Genomic DNA, 27,838 nt, shown 5'->3' on the forward strand with positions numbered 1-27,838 from the left:
AGAATCTTGAGTCAATTTATGCAAATTACCATGCAGATTTCCATTGCAGACTTTATTACTGTGTCTTGTCAGAATGTGGATATAAAACTGTATTTTATAATAAATGCACATAGCAAAGAAGACTTCAACAAGTGCCTCAGGAAACCTCTCCTTCCTCCGGGATCAGCTGGGCCAGTGGAAGCTTCTGTGCAGAAGGAAGCGTGTAATGTACTGTCATTCTGCACTGTATGTCTGAACCCCTGTAGATACTGTTTAATACCACGTTCAGAAGAAGATAAATGTGGATGCAGCTATGAAATCCATACTCATAAGGTTCCTCACATTTTGCATAAAATGAAGTGCCTGCCATTTCTCATATACAGTGCTATTTGTAAGCACAAAGATATTAAAGGAATAAATAAGCATTGCCAGGTTTGGAGCCGTCTAATCCCAGCAGCGTGCAGCTCAGCCTTCTCAGAGGACATGGCGCAGTGCAGGAGGTGCACCCAGCACAGCCGAGGAGGTTCATAGGGATTGTGGACTGGCTGGCAGGAGACTCCCCAAGGACAGGCCTGCTGCTCATGTTGTCATGATATCCTGTGCTTACATCCCTGTAAAATAGTTACCAGCAAAAATAATTTGCTTCGTACCTCACAAGAGAAAATGAAGTTCAGAGAAAGAATGCTTTGACCAAGAGACTCCACGGCAAGCTAGAAGAGGGAAGTACTCTCCTTTCGAACCCACCTCTCTGAAGGTCAGCTGTTCCTGAAGCTCTGGGAATACTCAGTTATTGGGATGTTTATAGGGATTGCAACCACAGAGGTTCCTAGGGCAAAGAGTTTTAGTTTCTCTGTTGAGATTTTTAAATCTGTGCCTTTATTATGAGCTTATTTTTATATTTGAGCAGTTATATGAGCTATTTTTAAATACTTGCCTGCTATTTTCAACATCTGGGTACCTCAGAGTTAGTCTCCATTTAATCTCTTTTTTCTTGAATATGGCTCACATTTTCTTCTTAATTCATATGACTAGTAATTTTGGGTTATACATTATGTTAAAACTGTGGATTCTATTTGGTCCTGTGAAGAGTGCTCTTGGTTTTAGTGGGCAGCTAAATTGTCTGGACCCAGATTCTCAATTCTCCCCACTGTGGTAGGCAGCAACTGAAAGTTATGTTCAGATTTTTTTGTTTGCCTGTTTTGTTTTGTTTTCAGTCTTAGGTAGGCTGCTGCTTAGGGTCTGCTCGGGTCAGTCAGAGATTTGGGTAGCATTTATATGCAGAATTTGGGGTCACCTCTCTGTATCTATGTCACTTCCAGGATTTTCCACACTTTCTGGCTGCTGTAGTAGCTTTGCAGATTGTTCTCAAATTTCTCAACCAGTAAAACTGTCTGTGCCTTATTTGAGGCAATAGATGATATCAAAGAGCTAGAAATTTTCTGGTAACTGAGGCCCAGCCAAGGCCCTCTTAAAAGTTCTTGTTTTGGCTGGGCACGGTGGCTCAAGCCTGTAATCCCAGCACTTTGGGAGGCCAAGACGGGCGGATCATGAGGTCAGGAGATCGAGACCATCCTGGCTAACCCGGTGAAACCCCATCTCTACTAAAAAATACAAAAAACTAGCCGGGCGAGGTGGCGGGCGCATGTAGTCCCAGCTACTCGGGAGGCTGAGGCAGGAGAATGGCGTGAACCCGGGAGGCGGAGCTTGCAGTGAGCTGAGATCCGGCCACCGCACTCCAGCCTGGGCAACAGAGTGAGACTCCGTCTCAAAAAAAAAAAAACGAAGAAAAAAAGTTCTTGTTTCTATTCTGTCCTTAGAGAGCTGACTTTTCTCTTCTGGCAAATGAACTTCATCTTAAGTGGGCGCTGCTGAACTATTATGGCTGATGACCATAAGATTATGACAGTAGGTAGCCAGATAGTATGTGACCCCCAGGAATATTCAGTGACAGCTTCAGGGCACATGACAGGTTCAGAAATGAAGGGATTTACAAAGATATTAAAGGAATAAATAAGCATTGCCAGGTTTGGAGCCGTCTAATCCCAGCAGCGTGCAGCTCAGCCTTCTCAGAGGACATGGCGCAGTGCAGGAGGTGCACCCAGCACAGCCGAGGAGGTTCATAGGGATTGTGGACTGGCTGGCAGGAGACTCCCCAAGGACAGGCCTGCTGCTCATGTTGTCATGATATCCTGTGCTTACATCCCTGTAAAATAGTTACCAGCAAAAATAATTTGCTTCGTACCTCACAAGAGAAAATGAAGTTCAGAGAAAGAATGCTTTGACCAAGAGACTCACGGCAAGCTAGAAGAGGGAAGTACTCTCCTTTCGAACCCACCTCTCTGAAGGTCAGCTGTTCCTGAAGCTCTGGGAATACTCAGTTATTGGGATGTTTATAGGGATTGCAACCACAGAGGTTCCTAGGGCAAAGAGTTTTAGTTTCTCTGTTGAGATTTTTAAATCTGTGCCTTTATTATGAGCTTATTTTTATATTTGAGCAGTTATATGAGCTATTTTTAAATACTTGCCTGCTATTTTCAACATCTGGGTACCTCAGAGTTAGTCTCCATTTAATCTCTTTTTTCTTGAATATGGCTCACATTTTCTTCTTAATTCATATGACTAGTAATTTTGGGTTATACATTATGTTAAAACTGTGGATTCTATTTGGTCCTGTGAAGAGTGCTCTTGGTTTTAGTGGGCAGCTAAATTGTCTGGACCCAGATTCTCAATTCTCCCCACTGTGGTAGGCAGCAACTGAAAGTTATGTTCAGATTTTTTTGTTTGCCTGTTTTGTTTTGTTTTCAGTCTTAGGTAGGCTGCTGTTAGGGTCTGCTCGGGTCAGTCAGAGATTTGGGTAGCATTTATATGCAGAATTTGGGGTCACCTCTCTGTATCTATGTCACTTCCAGGATTTTCCACACTTTCTGGCTGCTGTAGTAGCTTTGCAGATTGTTCTCAAATTTCTCAACCAGTAAAACTGTCTGTGCCTTATTTGAGGCAATAGATGATATCAAAGAGCTAGAAATTTTCTGGTAACTGAGGCCCAGCCAAGGCCCTCTTAAAAGTTCTTGTTTTGGCTGGGCACGGTGGCTCAAGCCTGTAATCCCAGCACTTTGGGAGGCCAAGACGGGCGGATCATGAGGTCAGGAGATCGAGACCATCCTGGCTAACCCGGTGAAACCCCATCTCTACTAAAAAATACAAAAAACTAGCCGGGCGAGGTGGCGGGCGCATGTAGTCCCAGCTACTCGGGAGGCTGAGGCAGGAGAATGGCGTGAACCCGGGAGGCGGAGCTTGCAGTGAGCTGAGATCCGGCCACTGCACTCCAGCCTGGGCAACAGAGTGAGACTCCGTCTCAAACAAACAAAAATAATAATAAAATAAATTATCCAGTCTGTGGTATTCTGTTACAGCAGCAGAAAATGGACTAAGACATCCTGCCTGCTACATGAAAGATTAATTACAGTGGAAAGCATGAGGGATAGTCAGGAAGCTGTTGGTGTTATTTAGGTAAAAGAAGTTCAGTGTCTAAACTAGGGCAGTGGGGTTGGGGATGGAGAAAAAGAGAGCTGGGTGAGAGCCCTTAGGAGGCCAAGTAACCAGTTCAGTATTCATTTGATGTGAGGGAACAGACAGCAAGTAAAGAGGAGCAACTCAGGAGGGCTTTCAAGGTTCCAGAGATGTGGGCGCCCTGGGTGGTCAAGGTGCCATTTATTGAAATAGGAAAAATAGCAGAAGCAGGTTTGGAGGAAGATGATAGGCTCTTTTCAGAGCATACTATATTTAGTCAACTGTCCAGTGGATAATTAAATGGGATTTGTAGTAAGTAGCTGGATGCATAGATTTGGGGCTCAGAACAGGGGTAAGGCCTGGGTTATAGATTGGGAACTGATCAGTATATCATAGTGAAGCATCGAGAGTAAATGAGTTCCCCCTGAAACAAAACAGTAGGAAATGCCAACATTTTAGGAAAAGAGAGGTAGAAGAGAACAATAAGGAACAGCAATTAGAGAGACAGGGAAAGCCAGAAACAAGTAAAGTCATGGAAAGCAAAGAAGAAACAAATGCCATAGAAGAGGAATGGTCAGCAGGGTCAAGTGTGTTGAGTCTGGCCTATACAGTGTCCTCGTGATTTGGTGATGAAATGGCAACTGATGACCATAGCAAGAGCTATGAGCAGAGGGACAGAAACCAGAGTGACCTAGCTGAGAAATGGGTGGGCATAGAGGAAATGGATACAGTGGGTTTGGAGTCCTTTTCCAAGAAGCCCATTGAGAACAGGTGAGAGATCAGCAGATGACTAGAGAGCAACTTAGTGAAAATGAGGGATTTTTCCACTCAAAGATGTGAGAATCTTGAGAATGTTTTTTTGGATGAAAGGAAAGAGTGAGGAGAGAATGAGACATTGAGATACAGAAGATAAAGGAGATGGCTGAGAAAGCATCATCCAGAGAAGACCGGGGCCAAAAGGGCCTAGGAAGAGGCTTTCTTTAAACAGGAGAAATAACACATACTCAGAGCCTGGAGGCGTGTGGGGATAAGTCTGGACATACGTAGACAACTTTGCAAATACCTTTTGAGTCTTGACTGCAGTGTCAGCTGTGGACATTTGACAAGTCACTTACCATCTCTTGTATTCCGTTTTCTTAGCAGTGACACAGAATACAGAAGAGCCTAACTCATCACACAGATTTATTGTCCAGATGAAATTAAGTAATGTATCTAAAGCAGTTAGTACAAGAGCTGGGAAATGATAAAGTGCTGAGATGTTTAGTTGTTGTTACTGTGGATGTCATTGTTACTGTGATAGGAAGCAATCAAGGACAAGTAGCATGTTTTTATATTTGCCCATAGATTTGCCATTTCTGGTGCACTTGTATTCCAGCCTTAAAGATTCTAATTTCCGTCTACAAAATTTCTCTTTAGCCTAAAGCATCTCTTACAATGAGTGCATGCTGGTGACAAATTATGTGACTTTCCCTTATGTGAAAATGTTTATGTTTTGTCTTCATTTTTGAAGAAAATTTTCACCAGCTATAGAATTCTAGGCTGACAGGGTTTTTGTGTGTGTGTCTTGTTTTATTTTTTAAGCAGTTTAGAGATGTTATTCCCTTGTCTTCTGTCTTCCATTATTTATGATGATAAATCAACTCTAATTCTTACCATTGTTGCCTTGTATGTAACGTGTTGTTCTGTTTTCTGGCTGCTATTACGGTTTTCTATTTTTTTATTTTCAGCAATTTGACTATGACATACCTTGGTTTAGTTTCTTACAGATTTACCCTGTTTTAGGTTCACTGAACTTCTTGGAACTGTGGGTTGATGTTTCTAATTAACTTGGGGGAAATTGGGGCTATTCTCAAGATGTTTTTTGCTTGCATCTGTTTCTGCTGTCCTTCTGAGACTCTAGTTCCATTTTTTATTTTATTATTTTTTGGGGGACAGAGTCTTGCTCTGTTGCCCAGGCTGGAGTGCAGTGGTGCGATCTCAGCTCACTGAAACCTCTGCCTCCCAGATTCAAATGAGTCTCCTGCCTCATCCTCCTAAGTAGCTGGGATTACAGGCGCCTGCCAAGATACCTGGCTAATTTTTATATTTTTAGTAGAGATGGGGTTTCACTGTGTTGGGCAGGCTGGTCTCAAACTCCTGACTTCAGGTGATCTGCTTGCCTCGGCCTCCCAGAGTGCTAGGATTTAGGCATGAGTCACCATGCCCGGCCTCTAATTGCATTTATATCAGCTCACTTCATATTGTCCTAGGAGTGCTTGAAGCTCTCTTTATTTTTATTGCATCATTTTTCTCTCTGTGCTTCAGTTTGAGCAATTTATTTTGGCCTGTCTTCAGGTTCACTGAGCTTTCCTCTGCAGTGTCCTAGCTACTGTTGTTTAAATCCAATACATTTTTATTTCAGATATTATAATTTTTAGTGTTAAAAGTTCCATTTTGTTTTTAGAATTTTCATAAATCTCTTGACAGTCACCCATTGTTTATTTTTAATTTTTTTTTACATATTTATAAGACTTTTAAAGTCTTTGTCTACTAATTCAACATTTGGGTCGTGTAGGGGTCTGTTGAGCTTTTTCCCTTGATTATGGCTTGAATTTTCTGTTTCTTCACATTTCTAGTCCTTTTTTATTATACAGTGGACCTCATGAATAATAAGTTATAGTCCTGGATTTTGTTACCTTCCTCTGAAGAGTGTTGTTTTATTTTAATAGGCAATTAAATGATGGGCAGTTAATATTTTTTAGGGAATGGTTAGTTATCATGTATGGACCTTGTTAAGACAGATGTCTTCATCCATTCAGGTTGCTATAACAAAATAGACTGGGTAATGTATAAGCAATTGACATTTATTGCTCACAATTCAGGAGTCTGGGATTTCCTTCCAAGATCAAGCCTCCAGCAGATTCTGCATCTGGTGAGGACTTGCTTTCTGCTTCAAAAATGTCACCTTTATGCTGTGTCCTCCGTGGTGGAAGGGACGAATACTGTGTCCTCACACGGCAGAGGGGAGCCAGGGCACTCCCTTAAGCCTCTTTTATAAGGGTTCTAATCCTATTCAAGAAGTCAGAGTCCTCATGACTTAATCATTTCCACAAAGGATGTGCCTTTTAATACTGTCACATTGAGGATTAAGTTTCAGCATTTGAATTTGAGGTTGCAGGGGACACATTCAGACCATAGCAATAGATTTATTTTGGTTTTCTCTTAGTTCTCTGGTGTAACCCTCAGTCCTGAGATGATCTTGTTCCTCCCAAAGCCAGCCTTTCTGGTGTTTCAGTGGAGTCTGAGGTGTTTTTGAAATTCTTTTAATTTGGTGGGACTGGGGAGTTTCTTCAGGAGGCAAATTGATTTAATGTAGAATCTACCTAGTTCTCTTCCATTCCTTCAGCGATTGTAACCTTTGAGTACGTCTTTGTTTTGTTTTGTTTTGTTTTTTTCTTCTGAGCCAGAGTCTTGCTCTGTTGACCAACCTGGAGTACAGTAGTGTCATCATGGCTCACTGCACCCTCAGCCCCACTAGCCTCAAGCAATTCTTCCCCCTCAGCCTCACAAGTAGCTGGGACTACAGGTGGGCACCCTTGCACCTGATTAATTTTTATTTTTTATTTTTTATAGAGGCAGAGTCTCACTATATTACACAGGCTGCTCTCAAACTCCTGGGTTCAAGTGATCCTTATGCGTCGGCCTTTCAAAGTGCTGGGATTATAGGCATGAGCCACTGCGCCCTGCCTCGTCCTGCTTTTGATCATTCTTCAGTGCTTGCAAATTGTTATTTCTTGTATTTTTCCAGATATTAAAATAGTTTTCTGTGTGAGGGTTTGTTTGATACAAGCCACTCAGCCATTATTGAAAGCAAAACTTAGGAATATGTTTTTGAGCAGAGCTGAGGCCTCAGTTACACCCAGAGACAATGCCTATGCTTTGGCGCCATCTCCACAACTATGGAAGTTCTTCAGTGGCTCAGTGGCCTGGTCAGATGGAGAATGTGGCTAGAACAGGTCTGAGAGAGTGGACAGTTAAGGGACCAGAGATTTCTCTGATGGGGAAGCTGGAAGTGGGAATTAAGAGAGAGCTGGAGAAAATGGGATGTTGGCCTCATTCAGTTTCCTCGTTGCTGCCTCTGGTCAAGCTGTTATGGGATGTGAGAGAAAGTATATGGATGTTCAGTAATGGTGTTTATGATTGTGGAGGCCACTGGGTTGAGCTTTGCTGGGACTTCATCCAAGTAGCACAATTCCTTGTTTCATTTGGTGACTTCTCTGCCCTTCATGGAAGCAGAAGTGCCTTGTGACATGTGAGGTGTGATGGGATTGTCATCATTACAGTTATCAGTAGCATTACCATTGGGTGCCTACCTTTGAGGGATACATTTCTCCGTGGTTCTTTGCTTGTCAGTTAGGCTATAGTTAGGCTATGTTAACAGAAACCCAAAATAACAGTGGCTTAAACAAAATAGAACAATTGAGCAGTCCAGCGCTGCTGAAGTAGCTCCTCAGGGTCAGGGAGTCAGGCTTTGTTGATGTCATCGCTCTTCTGTCATCCTCATCTGGATGGGCCACTATGACTCATCCCCACCGGACAGTGGGAAAGGGAAGCTGTGGGTACTCCTTGCCCACAGAGGACCTGTCCCCAAATATGCCTGCATCACCTTCACATGCCATTAACCAGAACGTAGCCACCCAGCTGCAAAGAAGGCTGGGAAATATGGTCTTTATTTGGGGCAGCCCTGAGTCCATCTGCACACCCAGAATTCTGTTACTATAGAAAGGGAGACTACATACTGGGGCAACCAGCGGTCCCTGCCACCAGACCTAAGCTCATGCACCTGGTTTTCTTTCAAGGGTGACTCTACAAAAGGAGCATGTCACTCCTGGGGAACCTGTTGAGTTGAGAGACTTCTACCTGCTATGCACATTTCTCCATAAGGGAATCAGAAGACAAGGATTGTCAGTCTAACATATACCTGTGAAGGAAAAAGTCTGCATCCACAAGCACTGGTCATTGCAGATTTGTCCCTCGGTGGCTACAATATGCGAAGCTGGGCTGGAAAGAGCCCAGGTGCTGCCGAGGTTGCAGCTCTGATCTTCCCAGCCCTGCTCCTGATGAGTGAAGTCACACTAGGCATGTCCTTTAACCCTCTTGGTCTGTTCTTTCATCGCCAAAGTAAGGGATTGATTGGGTTGTATCTAAGGTGCTTGTCTAGTGCCCTCATTCTAGCATCATATGCTCCAGAACATAGAATCACCCTCCATATCTTTGTGTTATGAAGCAAGCTTCCAGGAGGATGCAGCCACCCTCAGTCCTTTGTGGAACGATTTGGGAGTGTGACTGTGTAAACATGCACACTTGTATACACACATTGGTGCGCACCTTTGCATTCAGCCTGGGGGGCCTGGAGACATGACCTTTTCTATTTTCTTGGGCTTCCTTTGGTTTTGTTTTTTGCAGTCGAAAATCATAGCATTCCACACAATTAAACTTACTTATTAAACTTTATTTCAAAGGACTTTTTCTAATTTTAGAACTGTTATATGTTCATTGTGGAAAGTAGAGAAAAGTGTAATGAAGGAAACAAAATGCACTGCCACTATTCAGACTGTGATGCTATTAACACTTTAGCAGATTTCCTTCACTTCAGTGTCGAAGAAAACATGAAAAATACTCATAGATCTACTTGAGTTAATCTAATTGGGATCACTCACCACATGATGTTTTATAACCTGTTTTTTTTTTTTTAACTGGATGACCATTTCCCCAAAGCCTTAAATATGTTTTCAAGAATGTGATTGTTAACAGCTGCCAAGGATTCTAATCACATGGATGTACCACACTATGCTTATTCAGTGCCCTGGACATTTGGGCTGTGTCAAAGTCTTTGTTATTATTGATTACATAGCAATGATATCTCCATTTTACATTGACAGCATCTCAGTCCTACTGACAGGTACTGGGTGCATGTGAGGCCCAGAGAGGTTGGTGGCCTGCCCAAGGACACACAGAATCCTGGCCATCTGGCCACAAGACTGGCTGCCTCTCGCAGGTGCCAGGGCAGAAGAGGCATAGGTGTGGCACAGGGGAGCTGGTGACAGCTTCCAACGTTTTGGCTTGAGGAGAAAAGAGCCAGTGGGGCCTCCCAGCGAGAGGCCACTCTGGGTGGTCTGCAGTGCCTGCACCTGAGAAAAGCCATGCTGCTGTTTGCCCCCACACAGCAGCAAGCTGCCTCCTCCCACCCTCCCGAGGCCAGTGTTGAGCCCAGGGCCATGCTTTAGGGCAGCGGGAAGAGGCTTTGGAAGCTGCAGATTAGGCCGTGAGGGGAACAAGGCAGGGAACCCAGGTGGGGAGGGCAGGATATGTGTGTTGAGTGGCCTGAGTGGCCTTGCTCCTGGGGTGGCCTCCTCACCACAGTGCTCTCACTGCTCCCGAAGCACTTTCCCTCTCCAGAGAGGATCTCGCCCTATAAAGGCCACCCCCATCTTTCCTCAGCTTGATCCCTCAGTAAGAGGGCTGCTGAGTAGTGGGTGGAGGGGCAGGGAGGACAGAGCATGGCCACGTTAGACCTGACATCCCCTCTTGCTGGTTACGCCACCACCTGCAGTCACCAGGCTTTTGCCCCTTTGCATGAGACCTTTTGGTTTTGACTGTTCTGTGCTTTTCTCTAACAGGCAACCATTGGGATTGACTTCTTGTCAAAAACCATGTACTTGGAGGACCGCACGGTGAGCACCTAATATTAGGACTGGGAGGGGCAGGGAGGGTTCCTTTGGGCTTATCCCCTAGGATCTTTAGCTGGTCACCACTGAGAGCCCCTGCCAACACTAGGGACTGGAGCTGGTGGTGCCAGCATTGCAGAGCCTGGCTCTCCCAGTTCCCCGGACCAGGAGGACCTCACTGCCCCACTGACCTGTCTGCCTGTGGTCCTACCCTCCCTGAGACAGGTGCGACTGCAGCTCTGGGACACAGCTGGTCAGGAGAGGTTCCGCAGCCTGATCCCCAGCTACATCCGGGACTCCACAGTGGCTGTGGTGGTGTACGACATCACAAGTGAGTGAGCGTCTGCGCCTAAGGGAGGGTGGCTCATTGGGGGTTCCAGGGCCCAGGTGTGACTGTGGCCAGGCCTGTGTGTATGTGTGTGTGTGTATGCATGTTTGTGCACATGCATCTGTGTGCACACGTGTGTGCGATTGCTCCCTAGATGGAGAAAGGCAGGGAGCAGTGGTGAGTTGCCTTTGAACACCAACATGTTTTCCACTGCCCCCCACCCTCCTGTAACAGGCAGGGGTTTACAGGGCCAGGTTGGCCCTGCTCAGAGCAGGGGCCAGCATGTGGTGTGAGCAGATGCTCACAAGGTTGGCCCTGCTCCAGCCTCTCTGCACCCTCCCTCTCCCTGGCTGTCAGAAAGCTCCCTAAGGAGCTACTTCTGTATGTGTGTCACCACGGGAGAAGACGCTGGTCCCTAGGTCAACCCCGGCCCAGCAGCTGTGGGTGCAGGACTCCCTGGGAAGGTAGGCCAAGGGGGTCTGGAAGCGCAGTAGACTGGTAATCCTTCTCCAGCACCGTGGCTCTTCAGGCCAGAGCAGGTGTTCTTAACAGGACTGCACAGCCTCGAGGGCGCACAGAGCCAGAGGTGGGGGCGGGGGCGGGGGCGGGGGCCGATGCAGAAGCCAGACCTGCAAGGCTGCTGTAATGGAACACACCTGATAAGCCCTCAGGGCTGTGGTTACTGTGAAGTGGGCGGATGCCCTAGGTGCTGTCCACAGCCCTAAAATCACACAAGGAAGCATGTGTGACCCCACGTTGGTGCATGCCCCCACCACCCATCCTGCTGTCCTGGCTCTGCCCGCCCCCTCTGTCCACCCCTCTTCTGACCACAGGCCCCATCCACACCTGAGTGCAGGTGGGAGCTGGGCCCATAAAGGCCTGAGTTCACATGGCCTGAGGCGCATCAGAAGGGATACCAGGCTGTGTGAAACTGAGGCTTCTGAGGACAGCTGCCTCCCCTCCCCTTGGGTGTGCAGGCTGCGGAGTGGTGGGCTTTGCCTTAGAGCTGCTCTGCCCTGCAAGGCTTGTCATGGCAGCTGAGGGAGGTCAGGCTGCCAAGAAGTGGCCTTGTCTCTCCTGGATTTCTGAGTGCACCTGGCTCCCCTGACTAGTCCTGGGGCCACCTTTCCCCTCCTCTCACCTGCAGAGCCTGAGGGTTCTCTTCAGAAATCCCTCTGGCCTTCCCCTAACTCTCCTGAGCTCCCCTGGTGGGGAGGCCACTCAGTAGGGTCCTTCCTTCCCTAGAGGCTTCTGTGTCCTCCTCTGCCCACCCCTCACTGTTTCCAAACTTGCCAAGTTGTGTGTGTGTGTGTGTGTGTATATATATGCACACACGTGTGACCCAGTTCTCACACTCCACTTTGAATCCCCAGAGTCAGGTCTGACTCTCAGGCGGGCCCCTAAAGCCACTATTTCATGTAGCAAATCATGACACCATGATCTTCCAGATGGGGTGATTCCTCCCCCACAAAGGGCGGCTAAACAGTACAAGCGGCTCCCAGGGCTGCAGGGCAGGGCCCGGTTCCCTCTGAAAGGCCCTACCCGGCTGATCTGTGTTGACTGAGCTCGCACCCCTCCCTAGGTATCTGAGGGCACATGCTCACCCTCCCGCCTGCTCCTGGCTCACACATCCCCTTCCCATCACCTGCTGGTGGCTGGCCCTGGCTTTCAGTTTTTCCTCACTTTCTGCCTCCAGATCTCAACTCCTTCCAACAGACCTCTAAGTGGATCGACGACGTCAGGACAGAGAGGGGCAGTGATGTTATCATCATGCTGGTGGGCAACAAGACGGACCTGGCTGATAAGAGGTAGGTGCAAAGGGCACACAGGTGCAGGGTACCACCCTCCACTCCTCTCCAGCTGCTCCTGGACAGGGAGCTCTGGGATGCGTGAGTGGTGTGTCTGTGCTTCTGACCATGCATCCGGAAAAGGTCCCTTGAGACACTAGGAGCTTTGAGAACACCTGGTAGACTCTCACCCCTGGGTGTCTCATCTGTGAAGCCCTGTCTTCCACCACCAGGCAGGGGCAGGGCCCTCCTCCGTGTGCTGTCTACACAGAGCCCTGTGCACCTGGCTTGGCCCAGCAGTGCATGGTCTAAGACCCTGCCATGGCCACAGCACTGCCCCAGACACAGCAGTTCCCTAAGCCCCAGTGTGTGTACTGCGAACTGTCTGTGCCTGTGAAGTGTCTGCACCAGTGTGCATGGGGGTGTGAACACCCTGGGCCCTAGGTGTGAGCATGCAGAGCATTCAGACCGCAAACCTATAGCTGTAGCCTGCTTAGCCTGGTTTGTGGCTGCGTCTGGCATGAAGCTTTCTCTGAAGAGTCTCCTCCACGCTGTCCTCCATGCACAGGGAGAACTGAGGTGCCATGTGTGTACGCTGTCCACTCGTTTCACGTGACCCTGACTTGGGCAGATAAAGTGACAGGCCATGGACTCCAGCAAGCAGTGCAGGCTTCCTGCAGTGTCCCTTGACCACCTGAGGAATCATCTGAATTAGAGCCTGCTTTACTAGAGTTCTGTCCTTAAAGTAAGGAAAACTGGGCTCAAATCCCAGTACAAAGGGCACCTAGGTCCTTCATACCCTCAGCTACTTCTGCCTGCCCCATCATGGAGCCCTCTCTGCTAAGCAGCTTTGTGGCCCCGGGGGAGACACTTTTAGCATTAGTGTTCTCATACAGAAAATGCGACTAATAGCACCACCCAGAGTGGACTGTGTGGCTTGAATCTCTTCACAAGCACAAGCTCTGCAGTAATTACTACTGGGAAAGGCAGGTGTGGGGCATCCCTACCCCAGGGCCTGCTTTGAAGCTGAGAAGACACGAAGGAAGGAGTGGGGGAAGGGGATAGTGTCCTGCTGTTCCCTGGTGCCTGCTTTGTGCTACAGACTATGGTTGGTGCCCAGGAGGGACCCCTGGGATCAGAGCCTGTCTTCAGGGCTGACCAAGGGCCTGGTGGGCTCCCTCTGCCATGCTGGGCGGGTCCCTCCTCATCTCTGCCAGGGGCTGCTCCTCTGCTGAACTGATTTCCCCCCTTCCCTTCATCTCTAGGCAGATAACCATCGAGGAGGGGGAGCAGCGCGCCAAAGAACTGAGCGTCATGTTCATTGAGACCAGCGCAAAGACTGGCTACAATGTGAAGCAGGTGAGGACACACCTGGCACTGGGCCTGGCACGGTGTGGTCCTATGGTCAGCCTCAGGGTCAGACCTGCCTTGCCCTGAGGGGCTGGTGGCGGGGTTGGGGCAGCCAACCAGAACACCCATAGATGCGCCCAGGGCGGGGAGAGCTAATTTCCGGAGCTGGTAAAGCCCAAGAGAGGGAGGGAGCACTCCGGGCATGGCGACTGGAGAATGTAAGTCACCAGCCACCATAGCAGTGGCCAATCACAGCCCGTGTAGCAGTCCCTAAGAGTGTCCAGCCACCAGCTTCCAGGTGGCTGAGGGAAGCAGTGGTTCCCTAGCCCCTCACCCCACTTCGGATGACGCATGCAGGAAAATTCAATCCGATCAGCATTTGGGGTTCATGCCTTGCTCTTAGCAAGTGCTTAGGGCTGTGGGGGGCAACTCAGGCCTGGAGAAAAGAGCCCACCATGGTGTGGCTGGAACTCACAGGAGGGCGAGGCAGTGGAGTTAGGACCGAGCCTTGCAGCATGAGGGCCCCTGAGTGGTCCATGGATGGAATTTAGCAGGTCAGCAGACAGGGCTGGAAAACATTGCACCTTTTATCTTCACTAACCACTAACCCGTCCATAGCACTGAAGGATGTCTGTTTGTCCTTCAATGATTAATGTAGGCAATGACGCTCAGTCGTATTAGTGGTGCCTATGGCTTTACCACCAGTAGAAATCACAGATGCCTTCCCATCACCTCATAGTGTTGCAGACATCTTGAACTTTACATGCGTCAGTGTTTCAGTGTCACAGTAGTTATTAGATCTCTTACTAGTTCTCACTGTTCAATGTGTTCATAAGGAGGCACGAATGTCGATGAGGTGTATTCCAGTACTCAGTAGTTCCCTTTATCATACTATGTCATTGATTTCACATACTTCAAAGGAGTCCATGGGCTTCACCAGACTGCCAGAGCGGTCCTTGGCTCACGGAAAGGTTGAGGACTCCTGCCACTGGGGATGCGAATAGGACTTGGAGAGGTGGTGAGGAGGGAGGGCATGCCAAGCAGGGGAGCAGCACAGGTGTGGCTGCAGGGTGCCCGAGGTGTGGGGAGGGGACTCTGGATGAGGAGTGTGGTTGGCCTGGCGTTCGCTTCTGCCCTGCCCCCCGCATTGCTGGGAACCCTCGGCAAGCTGTGTATGCAGCACTGGCCTTTTGGATGCAGTGATGGTTTGCCCCGTGCGAACAGTGCTGGTGGCAATGGGGAGGGTAGGCTGGCAGAACGACAAGAAGAGACAGAGTGGAAGGGACACTGTGTGACACTGGGGGCCCCAAAGCTGCAGGACTCAGCACCCCACCCTAACTGGAGTGCCCTCAGCAGGGCTCCATTCACTCCCATCTGTTCCCAGCCTCCCTTGGTGTGGGGCTGAAGCTGCCATGGTCCTTCCTGCTCCCGGGGGCCGTGGAGGAGAGACTGGGCTGCTGCTCTTTGGGAGCGCTAAAGTAATGGGAAGCAGGGAAACAGAGGGAGGGCAGCACCAGCAGGTCCATAGGGCAGGTAGCATCTGCCTCAGCAGTCAGGGTCAGGGAGGCACTGATGCCCCCACCCCCAGAGTACTCTGGAACCCACGCAGTGGTTTAGCAGGAGTTAAATGCGGTCCGTTTCGGACCCTACGTGGCTCAGAGGAGTCTCCATGCAGTGCAGACTCCTGGATCTAAATGTGAGCATATCCACTCACAGAAACCCGTACCTGACCCTAGAGCACCCTTCAAAATCCCTAGTGGCATTTTGGCCACTAGTCGAGGCTGTGACCGTTTTGAGAGCCAGACAGGCAGATAGGAGCCGCCCAGGGCCAATACCATGAAGGAAAGCTCAGGAAGGATGGCCCAGGTCCTTTGTCCCCTTGCCTACTAATAGCTACCCTACTGCAGAGCCTCCTCTGCAGCCCGCCCACAAGGCTCTCACACCGTGCTGGGCCCACCAGCAGCTTCCCGCCTGGGGCCCTCACGGCCTTTAGCCCTATCACTCAGCCCGGGTGCTCAGTTGGGGCTGGGCTCTGGGGTGAGGCCATGAATAAGACTCACCCTGTCTTCAGAGAGCTCATGCAGTGGAGGGCATGAGCCCAGAGCCCACCCAGCTCCTGTAATTTGTATTTGTGAGGAGAGCAGGGAATGCTCCTGGGTTAGTCCTGTCAGGCTACTGTAACAAATCACTATAGGTGGGGTAGCGTATAAACAACAGAAACGTATTGCTCACAGCTCTGGAGGCTGGGAACTCCACAGTCAAGGTGCAGGCAGATTCAATGTCTGGTGAGGGCCCATTTCCTCCTAGATGGCACCTTCCTGCTGCATCCTCACAATGTGGAAGCGGCAGACAGGCTCCCTCGGCCTCGTTCCTAAGGGTGCTCATCCCGTTCATGAGGGCTCTACCCTGCTGACTGAGCACCTCCTAAAGCCCCACCTCTTTATACTGTCACATTGGAGATTCTGTTTCAACATTGGAATTTGCAGGGGGACCAGCATTTAGAGCATAGCAGTTCAGAGTCTTCTGTGCCTCATACTTCTGCCTTGTACTTGTCACCTCCAAGATTCCATCTCTGCCCGCACCCTACCTGTCCCCTGCCACCCACGCCTGCCCCAACACACGCGCACGCGCGCACACACAGAAAACCCACATGTACGCAGACACGCACCTTACCAAGGAGACACTATAGACACATTCCCCCCACATTTACACAAACAAGCACACAAAGGTACCACACATTCACACACACCACACATTCTCCTGTATGTTTACACAGACACACATGCACCTACCCACACCCATCACTCACAACACACACATTCTCCACGCAGTCCTACAGATAAAACACATACACTGTACACACACTCCCACACACAATCAACAACTCACACTCCACATCCAAACAAGCCCACAAGATTGTGTTCACACTCCTGCATCCCTCGCGCTCTCAGAGAAGCCTCACCGCTGTGCCATGTGGCCCGGGCCCTGCTGTTCGCTGCCTTGGTGCCGGACCTGCAGGGCTCCCTGAGCACAGTCATTCGTCTCAAGGTCATATCAGTTCCCCACACCTGGTCCCCATGAGGGCTGTGTGCAGAAACCCACCTTAAGGCCTGTCACCTGGAGGCCCAAACCGTTTTCTGCACCAGAGGAGGTCCTTTGCAGTCACTGCCATGACCTAAGCTTACCCCAGTGACATTGTGGCCAGTCTGCTTGGGCAAGAGTCCGCAGCTTTGTTCCTTCCATGAGCTACTGAGGCCTGCCCAGACCTGATGCTGTGAGAGGCACTGCAGGTGGGGGAGAGAGAATGTAGGCACAGCCCCTGCCTTTGAGGGCACCGTCCGCTGGGCGGATGAGAGAGTAAAGCTGCAGGTTGGGAGGGGAAGAGGGGAGAGGGTACAGGCGCAGTGAGGAGCAGAGGGGAGGGCCAGGGTTGGGGTTCAGGCTGCATTTCTTCATCTTTCCAGCTTTTTCGACGTGTGGCGTCGGCTCTACCTGGAATGGAGAATGTCCAGGAAAAAAGCAAAGAAGGAAGTATCCTTTTCCTTTGACAAGTTAGTGAAAAGATGTATAGGAGCCATTTATTCACTTGCAGTGGACAGACACTCGCCCAGTCCCTGCCCGGCCTTCCCTGGTCTGCCGCGAATGGCACAGGGCCTCCTCTAGACAGGATGCAGCTGAACCCCATGGTTTGGAGCCCCATCTGGCTCTAACCATCTACTTCTTCTTCCAGAATAGCAAAGGGGTGTGCACAGAGTGATGCTGTGGGGTGGGGAGTGAGAACAGCGACTGCCCCTCTTTACAGTGAGCATGGGTGTGGGTTTCATGAACACAGGCAGAGTCTCCGCTGCAGGGAAGGCTCTGTCACTGGGGATATGATCTCAACATGGTTCAGTCTACTCGAGACAGCTACCCCCTTCAGACAGATGCCCCCTCCTTGTCCCGCCTGCCTTCTCTGCCCAGCCCTAAACAGCTCCTGAGGCTCCCCACCGATCTGTGGGACAGTTGCACATCACCCACTGACCAGCCCCAACCTGAAGAGACACCTAGATGCTGAAACGGAGGTTCAGAGAGGTAGTCTGGTTTGCCCAGTGTCACACAGCAGTTACAGAGTTAGGATTCACACTCAGGCTTGCTTCCTCCATATCCAGCCCTATTCCATGTGCGACACTGTCTCTCTAAGGGCATTTGAGAGGATCAGATGAAAACTGTTTCAGCAGGGGAAGGCATTGCCCACACCTGGGCCTCCCCTGCACCTAGTCAGATGTCCCCGCCTGAGTAAGCCACCAGAAACCAGGCACGCAGATCCCTGGCTGGCATCCTTTAGAATGGACCTGTCCCTATGCAGCAGCTCTCCAGCATCCCCCACTGATCCCACAGGCCTCTGAGGGTAGACATCCCTGGCAGATCAGAGAAGGGCACTCAGAAGATGGAAGGGCACCTTCGGGCTGATAAGAATAAAAAGCGAGAGGAGCACACAGCTTAATGTTGGAGGCCTGATGGAGCTGCTGGGCAGGGCGGGCAGGACACTGGGAGTCTCAGGGCTACAGCAAGGGGGAGCCTGACACAGGCCTGGAGGGAAGCTGGGCCTCTCCAGTCTTCCTCAAGGAGCTCTCTGAGCAGACTCGAGACCCATCCCCCGGGCGGGGGCGGGGCGGGGGGCGGGCAGGAAGGCTCACCAAAGAGCAGGTGCCCCAGCAATCCCATGGTCTGTGTGTCACCAGAGGACAAGCAGTGGCCGAGAGGAGGAGGTTTGAGAAGTATCTCCTGGTTGATCAGTTATAAGACTCCAATCACAGATGAGAAAACTGAGGCTCAGAAACTTGACTAGGGCACCCCACGGCTCTCAGTAGCAGAGCCAGGCTCCAGAGCTCAGGAGAGAGCCCCCATGAAGTCACCTGTCACATGGGACTCCTTTGAGGTTCCAGGAACATACAGAAGCCAACCTGAAGGGCAAACATAGGAGCAGGACCAAGGGAGAGGGGCAGACAAGGTGTAGGCGATCTCCGCTGTGCCTGCCGACGAGGGGAAGGGTTGCAGTGCCCGCTCTCCATCCCACCAGCTCCCAAGGTGCGGCACACTGGCCAGGGTGAGTGGTGATCACTTCATTCACATTCTCCCAGAGTCGCGCTGTTCAGGGCTCCAGGCTGGGCCCACAATCAGGTCAGACTGGGCTGAGTGCAGGTGACAGCGAGCTCATCATTGTCCTGGTATGCCTAGCGTTTCATCCAGCTACCACTGACCTTTGGGCCCCTTGGGAGAAAGGATACAGGGCAGGTTGCAAACAGACTGCACAGGGCAATGTGGCGTGTGTCCCTTTTTCTAGCTGTGGGGTCCCCTCATCTGGGTAGATGTACCCCCATCCTCTCACTTCTGCCCAGGAGCCAGCTTGCTGGGCTTCTCATGAGGCAGGTGCTGGAGCGGCCACCAGAGGTCCCAGAGGGACCAGGCAGAGGCAGCTGTCACTCTGCTTCATTGGGGGTGGGGTGCTGGCATTTCTGCTTACTCACAGTCCAAATCCAGGTGTTTTGAAGGTGGGTGCTTTGGGGTCATGTTCATAATTGTGTTCAACATTGAGAGCAGACACACAGAGGCACTGCTTTGTGGCGCTGTATAAACTGTTCACACTTGGCCTCACCTACTCGGCTCAGGGCTTGGTGAACATGTGGCTTGAGGCTTCCATCTGCTGCTTGCAGGTCCAGATGGGGGGCTGCTGCACCTCTTCTTCACATTCAAGACAGGAGGCCCCGTCAGGGCCGCTCTGGCCGATACTTCTGCCCAGCAGCACCCTCCACTGGTCTGCTCTCTCAGCAAAGTAGGGGCCAAGGGGCCACCAAATGGTAGAGCCATAAGCCCCTTACTGCTTCTTCATACACAACCCCCCAACCCCCACTTTCTGCTCAAATACAGTATGCCTCCATAGCATGGGCCCCGAACTCTTTCTGAATAAGGCTGGCTTATGCAAAGGAACAGCAATAGTGTGGGCACTTCATGAAGTGGCTCTAAGCAGGTGAGGACAGTGACACCCCAAACCAGATAGAGCATGCCCAAGGCCTCCCAGCTCCTTAATTCAGAGCTGGAACCACATCCCAATGATTGGATTCCACAGCCCTGTTGCACTCTCTGGTGGGGCTGTGGTGTGCTTTGACATTCCAGATACGGAGAGGATTGCGCGGCGGTAGAGTCAGGGGCGCTGGGACTGCGGGAGCATATCCAGCAGTAGGGGGTAAGTTTGTAACAGGCTGTCTGGGCCCACCCATCACTGTTCCAGGAACCATGGAGAAGGGACAGTGGGCAGTGATTGTGGCCCGCGATGGGCCACACTTGACTCAGAGGGAAGAGGTGGGTGTGCTGTGGCCATGCCTGCCGGAAAGGCACATACCAAACCTCTTGAGGCTTATGAGAAACTGTGAGTTTCCCTTTCTGGCGCATTATTTAGACATGGGTCCAGTCATTCTTCCCTATCCTCTCCATCATCAGCAAGCGGCCCCTGAGCACTACATTTCAGCAGCACGTGCCGTAACAAGGAAGGAGGTGACATTAAACGGGAGCCTGTGTGAAAGCTCGTAGCAGAAGAGCTGGGCCTGTGCTCTCCAATTCTGCAGCCACATGTGGCTGTTCCGACTTCAATTAGTTAAAATGCAGTTGAATTGAAAGTTCATTTCCTCACTTGCACTAGCATCCTTTCAAGTGGCCAGTTGCCCATGTTGCTAATGGTGACATCTTGGACAGTGCAGATATAGAATATTTCCATCATCCGAGAAAGTTCTTTGGACAGGGCTGTTCGGTGAGTATCAGTAGAATTGGTTTCCTGGATGTCTGTGTGTTGGAACTCTCCAAAGAACTTGTTAAAAACACACATCTGGGGCCCATCGCTGCATCTACCAAGGTAGGACCCAGCGAGACATTTTTAACAAATATCCCAGAAATTTTTGATGCAATCCATTTGAGAACTACTGCTGTGCAGTGTACAAAAGAATTGTGACTCAAATTGCACGTGAGATTTTTTTAGTGGTAGTAGGTGTCTTCAATACTGGGCAGAACGTCGTGCTGTAACAGTGGCCAAGCTTTAAGCTAGACTACTGGTTCTCAACCAGGACTGATAGCCCTTCCCTCCCCTCCCCACAGGGGACATTTGGCAATGTCTTCAGACGTTTTGGCTCGCCATAAATTGGGGGAGGGGGAATGGGGTTTAACTGGCATCTCATAGATAGTGGTCAGGGATGCTTCTGATCGTCCTACGTGTACAGGAACCCCTCATAACATGGAATTGTCTGGCCCAAAATGTCAGTAGTGTTGAGCCTGAGAAGCTGGTCCACAAGGGGCTTAGCACAGCCAGGTCATTGAAAGTAGAAGGCTGCGGTCAAGATAGCCTTGGGTTTGTACCTGGGCACCTCAGCTTCCCAGTTGGAAGGTGGCTCTTACTCCCCACTGCACGAGGTCTAATGTGGAAGTGAGGGAGCGCATTTATAGTGCTCAGCACAGAGCAAGTGCTCAGCAGGAGAGGCCACTAACACGTGCACCCTGGACCAAGGAGTGAGGACATTTTTAGAGGTGGAAATGGGGAGGAAGGCTGGGTGTCGGGGAGGGAGCATCACTTCTAGAAGGAAAGAACAGCATGAACAAAGGAAAGAAGGAAAGCATAGGACATGTTTAAAGTGCGGAAAATCTGGTGGGTGGAGCCTTGGTATGTGATAGAGGGAAGGGGATGAACTCGCATCAACAGGTGGTTGGGGTGACCTTAAATGGGGAGGCCTTAAATGCCAGAGTGAGAAATCCATGGACGCTTTGTTTCTGTAGCAGAGTGTGACATGATTGTCACCAGAGCTGACTTTGGGAAGCCACTATGCTGAGAGAGAGCTGGCTGGGCTCAGAGGGGCACTCAGAGAAGACCAGGAGACCTCAAGGAGGCCTGTGCCCAGGCCAGCAATACAGAAGGGGATTGCGCTGCTGGCATGGGCCATAGAACTGCAGCTGGGAGAAACAGCAGGGCATTCCTGGCAGTGGGTTTGCCAAAAAATGATAGGCGGTAGAGAAGTAGGTTGCTTGACTGGAGTAGAGAGAACAAAAGGTGGGCTGCAGTGGGCAGTGGGAAGGAAGGCACTGGCTTATTATCTGTTTACTTATTTATTTATACACTGCCATGGTATAAGATACATATACCTACGTACACACAAGATAAAGGTGTATGTGTATGTGTGTACGCACACACACAGGGAGAATAAAGGTAGGAAAAGCAAAGAAAAGTCAGAGATAAAGTCATACTCAAAATATATGCCATGGCTGCATGGTTGTTAGAGGTGGCCAAAAAGTTGGCTCTGAGCATTCTCACAGCCAAGACAAGGAAAGAAAATGTGAACTTCAGGAGAAGCATGGCTTTTCATCATACTTAAACCAAAAGAACCTCTCCTGTTGTCCTCAAATGGGAGCCACAAAAGCATCCTAGGATGCCAGCAAGAAGTTCCAAAACAGTGCTTCTTATACCACCACACCCCACACACCCCTGTCTCAGGGCAGTCGTCTACAGCCGGCACCAAAGCCCTGTCCAGGAAGAGCAATCCTGTGAGGTATCGAAGGACCTGATCCTCAGCTCTAATTACGTCTGGTTTGATGCAAGGCTAAAACCTCAAACACAGTGTTGGTTTTGAGCCCGATGAGGAAGGCAGAGGGCCAGCCTGGCTGTGCGTTTGGAACCAGTCCCTCTGGTGGTTCTGGTAAGTGCTTCTCTAGCCTACAGCCCCTGAGGGCACCAGTGGAAAGGGCTGGCGAGGGGGCTGTGCTTAGGCCCCATGGATGTGGCTTCTCACAATAGCCATCCTCAGGATCTAAGTGATGTGTTCTGACTAAAGTTTGAGGGTTTTCCTCCTGCTGTCAATTAGGCAAGGCCCACATACCCCTGTGCTTTGAGATGTCAACCCAGCGGGCTCTTCATCTCCATTGCACTTTGAGTGGGGCTGACAGGTAACCGGGCTGAGGCCAGGGCTGGGAGCTGGCGTTTGAGCACTGGTCAAGGGAAGGCTTCTGGGAAAGGGACTCCCTGGCCTTGGTATGGATGGTGATCCCACAGCCCAGGCAAGACAAGCTTTGCTTGGGTGGACAGGCGCTGGGGGAAGTGGACGGGTGACGGGAAGAGGAGGCAAGGTGGGAGTTGGTATTGCATCCTTCCTAGCCCAGCCAAACCAAGAGCCAAGTACTGAAGGGTACAGTGCACAGGGCTGAGTGGGGTGGCAGCTTCTCCAGGAGAGTCATCTTCCTTAGCCCGTCCCCCTGCAGTGATCGACATCAAGCTGGACAAACCCCAGGAGCCCCCGGCCAGCGAGGGCGGCTGCTCCTGCTAATGCAGAGCCGACCTGCGGCTTCCCATGACACTCCTTGCTTGTTGTGTTGCTTCCTATTGGCTAGCTTCCTAAGGGGGGAGGGAACCGAGTTATCAAGATGGGAGGATTTTTCTTTTCTCTCTGTCTCTAGGAGTAGGGTGGGATGGGGAGGGAGGCTGGGCATCAGGGATCACATCACTCTTAACAGCTGTTACTTAAACAACTATTTTTTGGTTTGGTTGTAATATATTGTACTTTATTAAGATTGCCAAAAACTGTTAAAATTTAAAAAAAATTTAAATCATGTGTATACAATTTTTTGCCAGATAAAAATGTAGTCATTTTTATTTGAAAGATGTGCTTTTTGTTTTTGTATATTTGTAAACTTATAGAGAACCTCTCCACACACCTCCTCCTTCCTGTTCTCTTTGAACCTTTCATCACCTCTGCCTTCCTCCCATCCCCAGCCCAATAAATTAAAACAATTAACTGAGCAACTTAATTAGGCTTCAGTCTGGGGCCATCTGGCCCCACTCTCCAGGCCCTACTCCGTTTAAATCAAACATTGGTTGAACACATCAGCCTCTGAAAAGGTAGCTCTGACTCTGTCCTTCCATGGCCAGAGTGGGTCGTCAACCTTGTGTGGAGCTGAGACCAAGGCCTGGGGGCTCTAGGCAGCCCGGCAGCAGCCCCCAGGGGAACTGCTCCCACCTCTCTTTCTCCTTCCCTGAAAAGCCTTGAAGGGGGTTGAGGGTACAGGCAACCGTGTGTTCTCTGTGCCCTCAGGGACTGGCAGAGCAAGAGGCTATCAGAAGGATGGGGTGCTGTTGGCAATTGCAGCTGCGTGGTGCATGGTTTATAGACTGGGGTGCCATGTGTGATTCTGAAAATATTTTAACCAGCCCACCCAGCAGTCAGTACACATGCCTGGGCCAAGTCTAAGAAACTCTGTGTGATGTTGGGCAGCGTGCCATCCTGAAGCCTTCCTCCTGGATGTCAGGGAAGCTGGAGCCTGTACCAGCCGGAGTTGATCCTCTGTGATTGGGGAGGTGGGGGTGTTGTCTGCAGAACCACCACCTGGAAAGATCCATGTTCTTAGAGCCTCAGCTGCTAATATTGTTGAGTGCTTTCTGGAAAAGCTGATTTGTTGCTGTTTTTACCCACTGGCATGGCACAGTTGAAGTCTTTGTGGACATATCTTTCTGGCTACTGCGGCTGCGCTGTGGTCACCTGAGGGTATAGTTCAGGTGGGGTCTCCAGAAGGCTGCCCAGGGCACTAGGACTTGCCCCCAGAGAGCCATCTCTTCCATTTTTGATTCATTCCTGAGAGTGGTTTAGTCCTGAGAACCTGCAGAGTCTCTGAAGAGAACTCTCTCTTCCCACTAAGTGATATAACCTACTTGGCCAGCATTCCAAATAGACTCAGACTTACCGCCCTGAGCCTGCACAGAGCCAGGTGCAATGGGCAGTGAGTCTGGCCAAAATGTAAACCCCACCCTCCCTGCTGTCATTGGCTCTCCCTCCAGGCTGCTGCTGGGCATGTCATAGATGGGATGAATGACCATCTGGGGTATGGTGGGCTGAACTCCACAAGGTTGTTGGAATGAATTTTGAAACTTCTCAGAAATTAATCTGAAATGGCAGGCAGTAAGTGCAGCAGAATCTGGCAGGACTGATATCTGTGCAGTGGGCCTGCCACACACCCTCTGCCTAGGAGGCTGTATGCCACAGCTTATCTCTAGCAAGGAATTTATCTTCAGGTGAAGAAGAGAGGAAGCAGGATCCCACTGAACACCTCTTGCAGAAGGCAAGGACCAATGTTTGAATGTGTTTCAGATGTCATGTGTTTAGTTTTTATATGTGTGTACATAATTATGTATAGAGATAGACTTGTGTATACACCTTCCACAAACACATCCTCACGGAGATACATGTGCTCAATGTATATTCTTGTTTCTCCTGCTCTCAAGTTGGAACTTGCATTGTGATAAGTTTTGGAAATTCAAAAGTACTGCAACGTGTTGAAATAAGAAATACTTAATATTGTCAAATAACTTGTGATTGTCTTGCCATCAATAAAATAATGCATAGTTGTGTTAAACTACAGGCAAACATAGCCCACAGGAATATCTCCACCATTTCTCTATGTACTTTATATGCACGGGTGTGCATGCCTGTGTGGGCCAGTGTCCCCCCACCATGGGCACACCCCCAAGTGGTGCTTGTTGGAAGAGTGCTTACTTACCTCGAGAGAATTTACAGGAGTCCACATGACAGCGTCCTGCCTGGTTGGCAGTGAGGGCCATCACCTGTGGCCTCTGAGACCGCCCCATTTACAGGGATCTGCACTGGGTCTCAGTGAATGAACATATGGTAGATTTTTATTTTCTTGGCACTAAAGATTAGCTTTTTTAAAAAAACATCCTATAAAACAGTAGAAACTCAGTTCCCTTCTCATGGGCACACACATCCAAGGCACCATGGACTGTTTTTCCATCCTGGCCTAGAGGAGCAGTGAAAGATAGCATTTGGTTTGACATGGCCTTAGTGAGTCCTGCCTTTCCTAGCATGCACACAACATCCTCTCTTTGAGTTTGGGTTCTCCCCAGCCCCTTGGCCTCTGAGGCTGAGGGTGGCTCCCTCCTGTCCTCCCATCTCAGCAGTTCCATGACGCTCCCTTCCGCAGGTGCGGTTTCTGCCCCTCCATTCCTGGGGTGTGGAAAGGCAGCCAGACCCCTTTTTCAGAAGTTGTTGGTTCCCTGATTTTTGTCTTGAGCAGGCACCATCCTTGTCCCCTTGCTTGCAGGTCGAATTGGCACAGAGTAAGGTTCCATAATAAACTGTTAGGTGCTCTTGAAGAAGATGTCATGGCATCACCTTAGCACCCCAGCAAGAGCATTGCATCTTTGCTGAATCCAGATGAGTTAGCAGAGGGCAAAGTGGAGGATTCCTTTGAGGAAGTGTTCTCAGTTGAGCAGTTCAGTCCCTCTCCCCAAAGACTAGACCTGACCTGGCAGATTAGCAGGATCCTCTTCTTTTGGCCTTTTTTGGGATGATGGGAGGGGGGTAAATCTCAAAAGCTATCAACAAAGCTCCTGTTCTGCAGGCATCAGGAAAATTAAGTGTAAGATGGAAAAAGCAAACAGCCTATTTACAAGTGGAAACATGTTGGTTCTGATCACTCCTAACTTGCTGGGTGATCATACATACATCATCATGAAGGTGTGACATCAGAATCATGAGCACCATGGCTGCAGTTGTCTGATCCAAGGCTAGTTGGCTTGGTAGCTGTTGGCAGCAGTTTCCCTGGGTCAGAGGCCTCCTTGCTATCTATCGCTGCTCTCTTCTTCTTGTCATCCTTAAACATTCAGTCACGTTCCCAGGTCTGCGGGGAGCAATGGCCAGACCAGTTTCAGTGTCTCTGGCAACAGAAACAAGGATTGAAATGGTGGTAGTTAAGAGTGCAGACACATCTGGGGTGCAATGTCTCCATCATCCTGGTGGCTAGCCAGTGCTGGGAGGCCCTGCCCGGGGGTACCAGTTGTGACAGTAAAGGGATGGCCCTCCTGGCTTCGGTGTCCTGCAGGTAGAGCAGCCTCGTTCCTTCACAAGATGGAAGGCAGGTGAGGATTGTCAGGATGAGATGGGACCAGGTAGCCGAGGACGGTGAGGCGTGTCTGAGCCACGTGAGGGGCAGCTGAACAGAAGGATGTCTGTGTGCATCAACCGAGCAGATTGTGTGCCCACTCGTTTCTGAACTACCTCTCCCCAAAGAATGTGAGGCATTGTCACCTTGTTACAGCTATGTGAAGCAGAGCTCTCACAACTCTTCCTATCTACAGGCAGGAAAACCAGGATGGAGAAGGGTGAGTTGCTTATTAGGATAGGAGTGATCAGAACCAGTGAAGTTTCCATTTTTCATCCATTGCTGCCCTGTGTGTGAACAAATGTGACTCCATATTTATTATACAGCAAGGACTGCTGTGCATGGGTGTGTTCCTCAGACCATCTCTACTCTTTGGTTAGGACACTAGGTTCTTCCCAGCATATGAGTGAGAATATCAGTGGCATTTTGGGCTCCTCTACTGCACAAGGGCCAGTCCCCAAGTCTACTCTGATTGTCACGGGCACCCACACAGATCAGGACACCCTTTGAATTTTTGTTTGACATGAACTATTTAGGTGTTCCAAAACCTTGGGATCTCAATGTGCAAACTCCTTGGACTCCAGACCCCTGTCTGGTTGGCACTCCCAGAAGCATGTGGTTTCGTCAGGAAATCCTTGCAGCAGGGGTTTAGATGGTTCCTTCAGGAGGTGGGAAGCCTCCGTAGCATCGAAGGCCAGCCTGCATCTCGCGGTGTGTGTCCACTTCTCCCCTCACTTTCCCCTCACCCATCCCTTTAAAGTGATTGGCTGTGAGGAGCACAGAGGGTGGCAATTCCATCTGTTATGGGCTCAGAAGACATAGCCGCCATGTTGATTTCACATTAAACTGTGTAAAATGTGGAAAAGACTCAGCATGTTGGTCAAACAATAAACTGTCCTAATTCTCAAAACAACGCTTCTGGTCTGTGTTTAAGTGGTGCAGTCATAAATGGGGGGTTCAAAAACAAGAGTTCCTCAAGTGTGTGCTCCACAAAGTCCGTCTTCTCATGCCTGGGTGGTATGTCCACTACCTAAAGCCCTTTGCCGCTTTGCTGCTTCCTTCTACTGGTGGAGCTGGGCTGTCCTCCAACTCCAAAGGGGGAAAGGTGGGACACACTCATGAGAGTAAATCCACACACATTCCCCTAATCTCCATTCTGCTGAAAGGCTGGTAGGAAGGGAGCCTCCAGGCAGAACTGAGAGTCAGGGGTACCGTAT

General features: G+C 49.9%; 1 protein-coding gene across 2 annotated transcripts in view; it reads left to right on the forward strand.

Annotated features, from left to right (window-relative positions):
• Positions 1 to 27,534, forward strand: part of RAB6B (RAB6B, member RAS oncogene family) — a 63,819-nt gene extending 36,285 nt beyond the window's left edge. For both annotated transcript variants that reach the window (XM_011970222.1, XM_011970223.1), the window contains exons 3-8: positions 10,149 to 10,202; positions 10,422 to 10,527; positions 12,221 to 12,332; positions 13,577 to 13,670; positions 17,126 to 17,192; positions 22,932 to 27,534. In XM_011970222.1, the coding sequence (XP_011825612.1) occupies positions 10,149 to 10,202; positions 10,422 to 10,527; positions 12,221 to 12,332; positions 13,577 to 13,670; positions 17,126 to 17,192; positions 22,932 to 22,996 (498 nt within the window). In that variant the 3' untranslated portion in view covers positions 22,997 to 27,534. The remainder of the gene's footprint in view (positions 1 to 10,148; positions 10,203 to 10,421; positions 10,528 to 12,220; positions 12,333 to 13,576; positions 13,671 to 17,125; positions 17,193 to 22,931) is intronic.
• Positions 27,535 to 27,838: the final 304 nt, after the last annotated feature.

The sequence above is a fragment of the Mandrillus leucophaeus genome, unplaced genomic scaffold, assembly GCF_000951045.1.
Source record: "Mandrillus leucophaeus isolate KB7577 unplaced genomic scaffold, Mleu.le_1.0 Scaffold935, whole genome shotgun sequence".
Classification (NCBI taxonomy): domain Eukaryota; kingdom Metazoa; phylum Chordata; class Mammalia; order Primates; family Cercopithecidae; genus Mandrillus; species Mandrillus leucophaeus.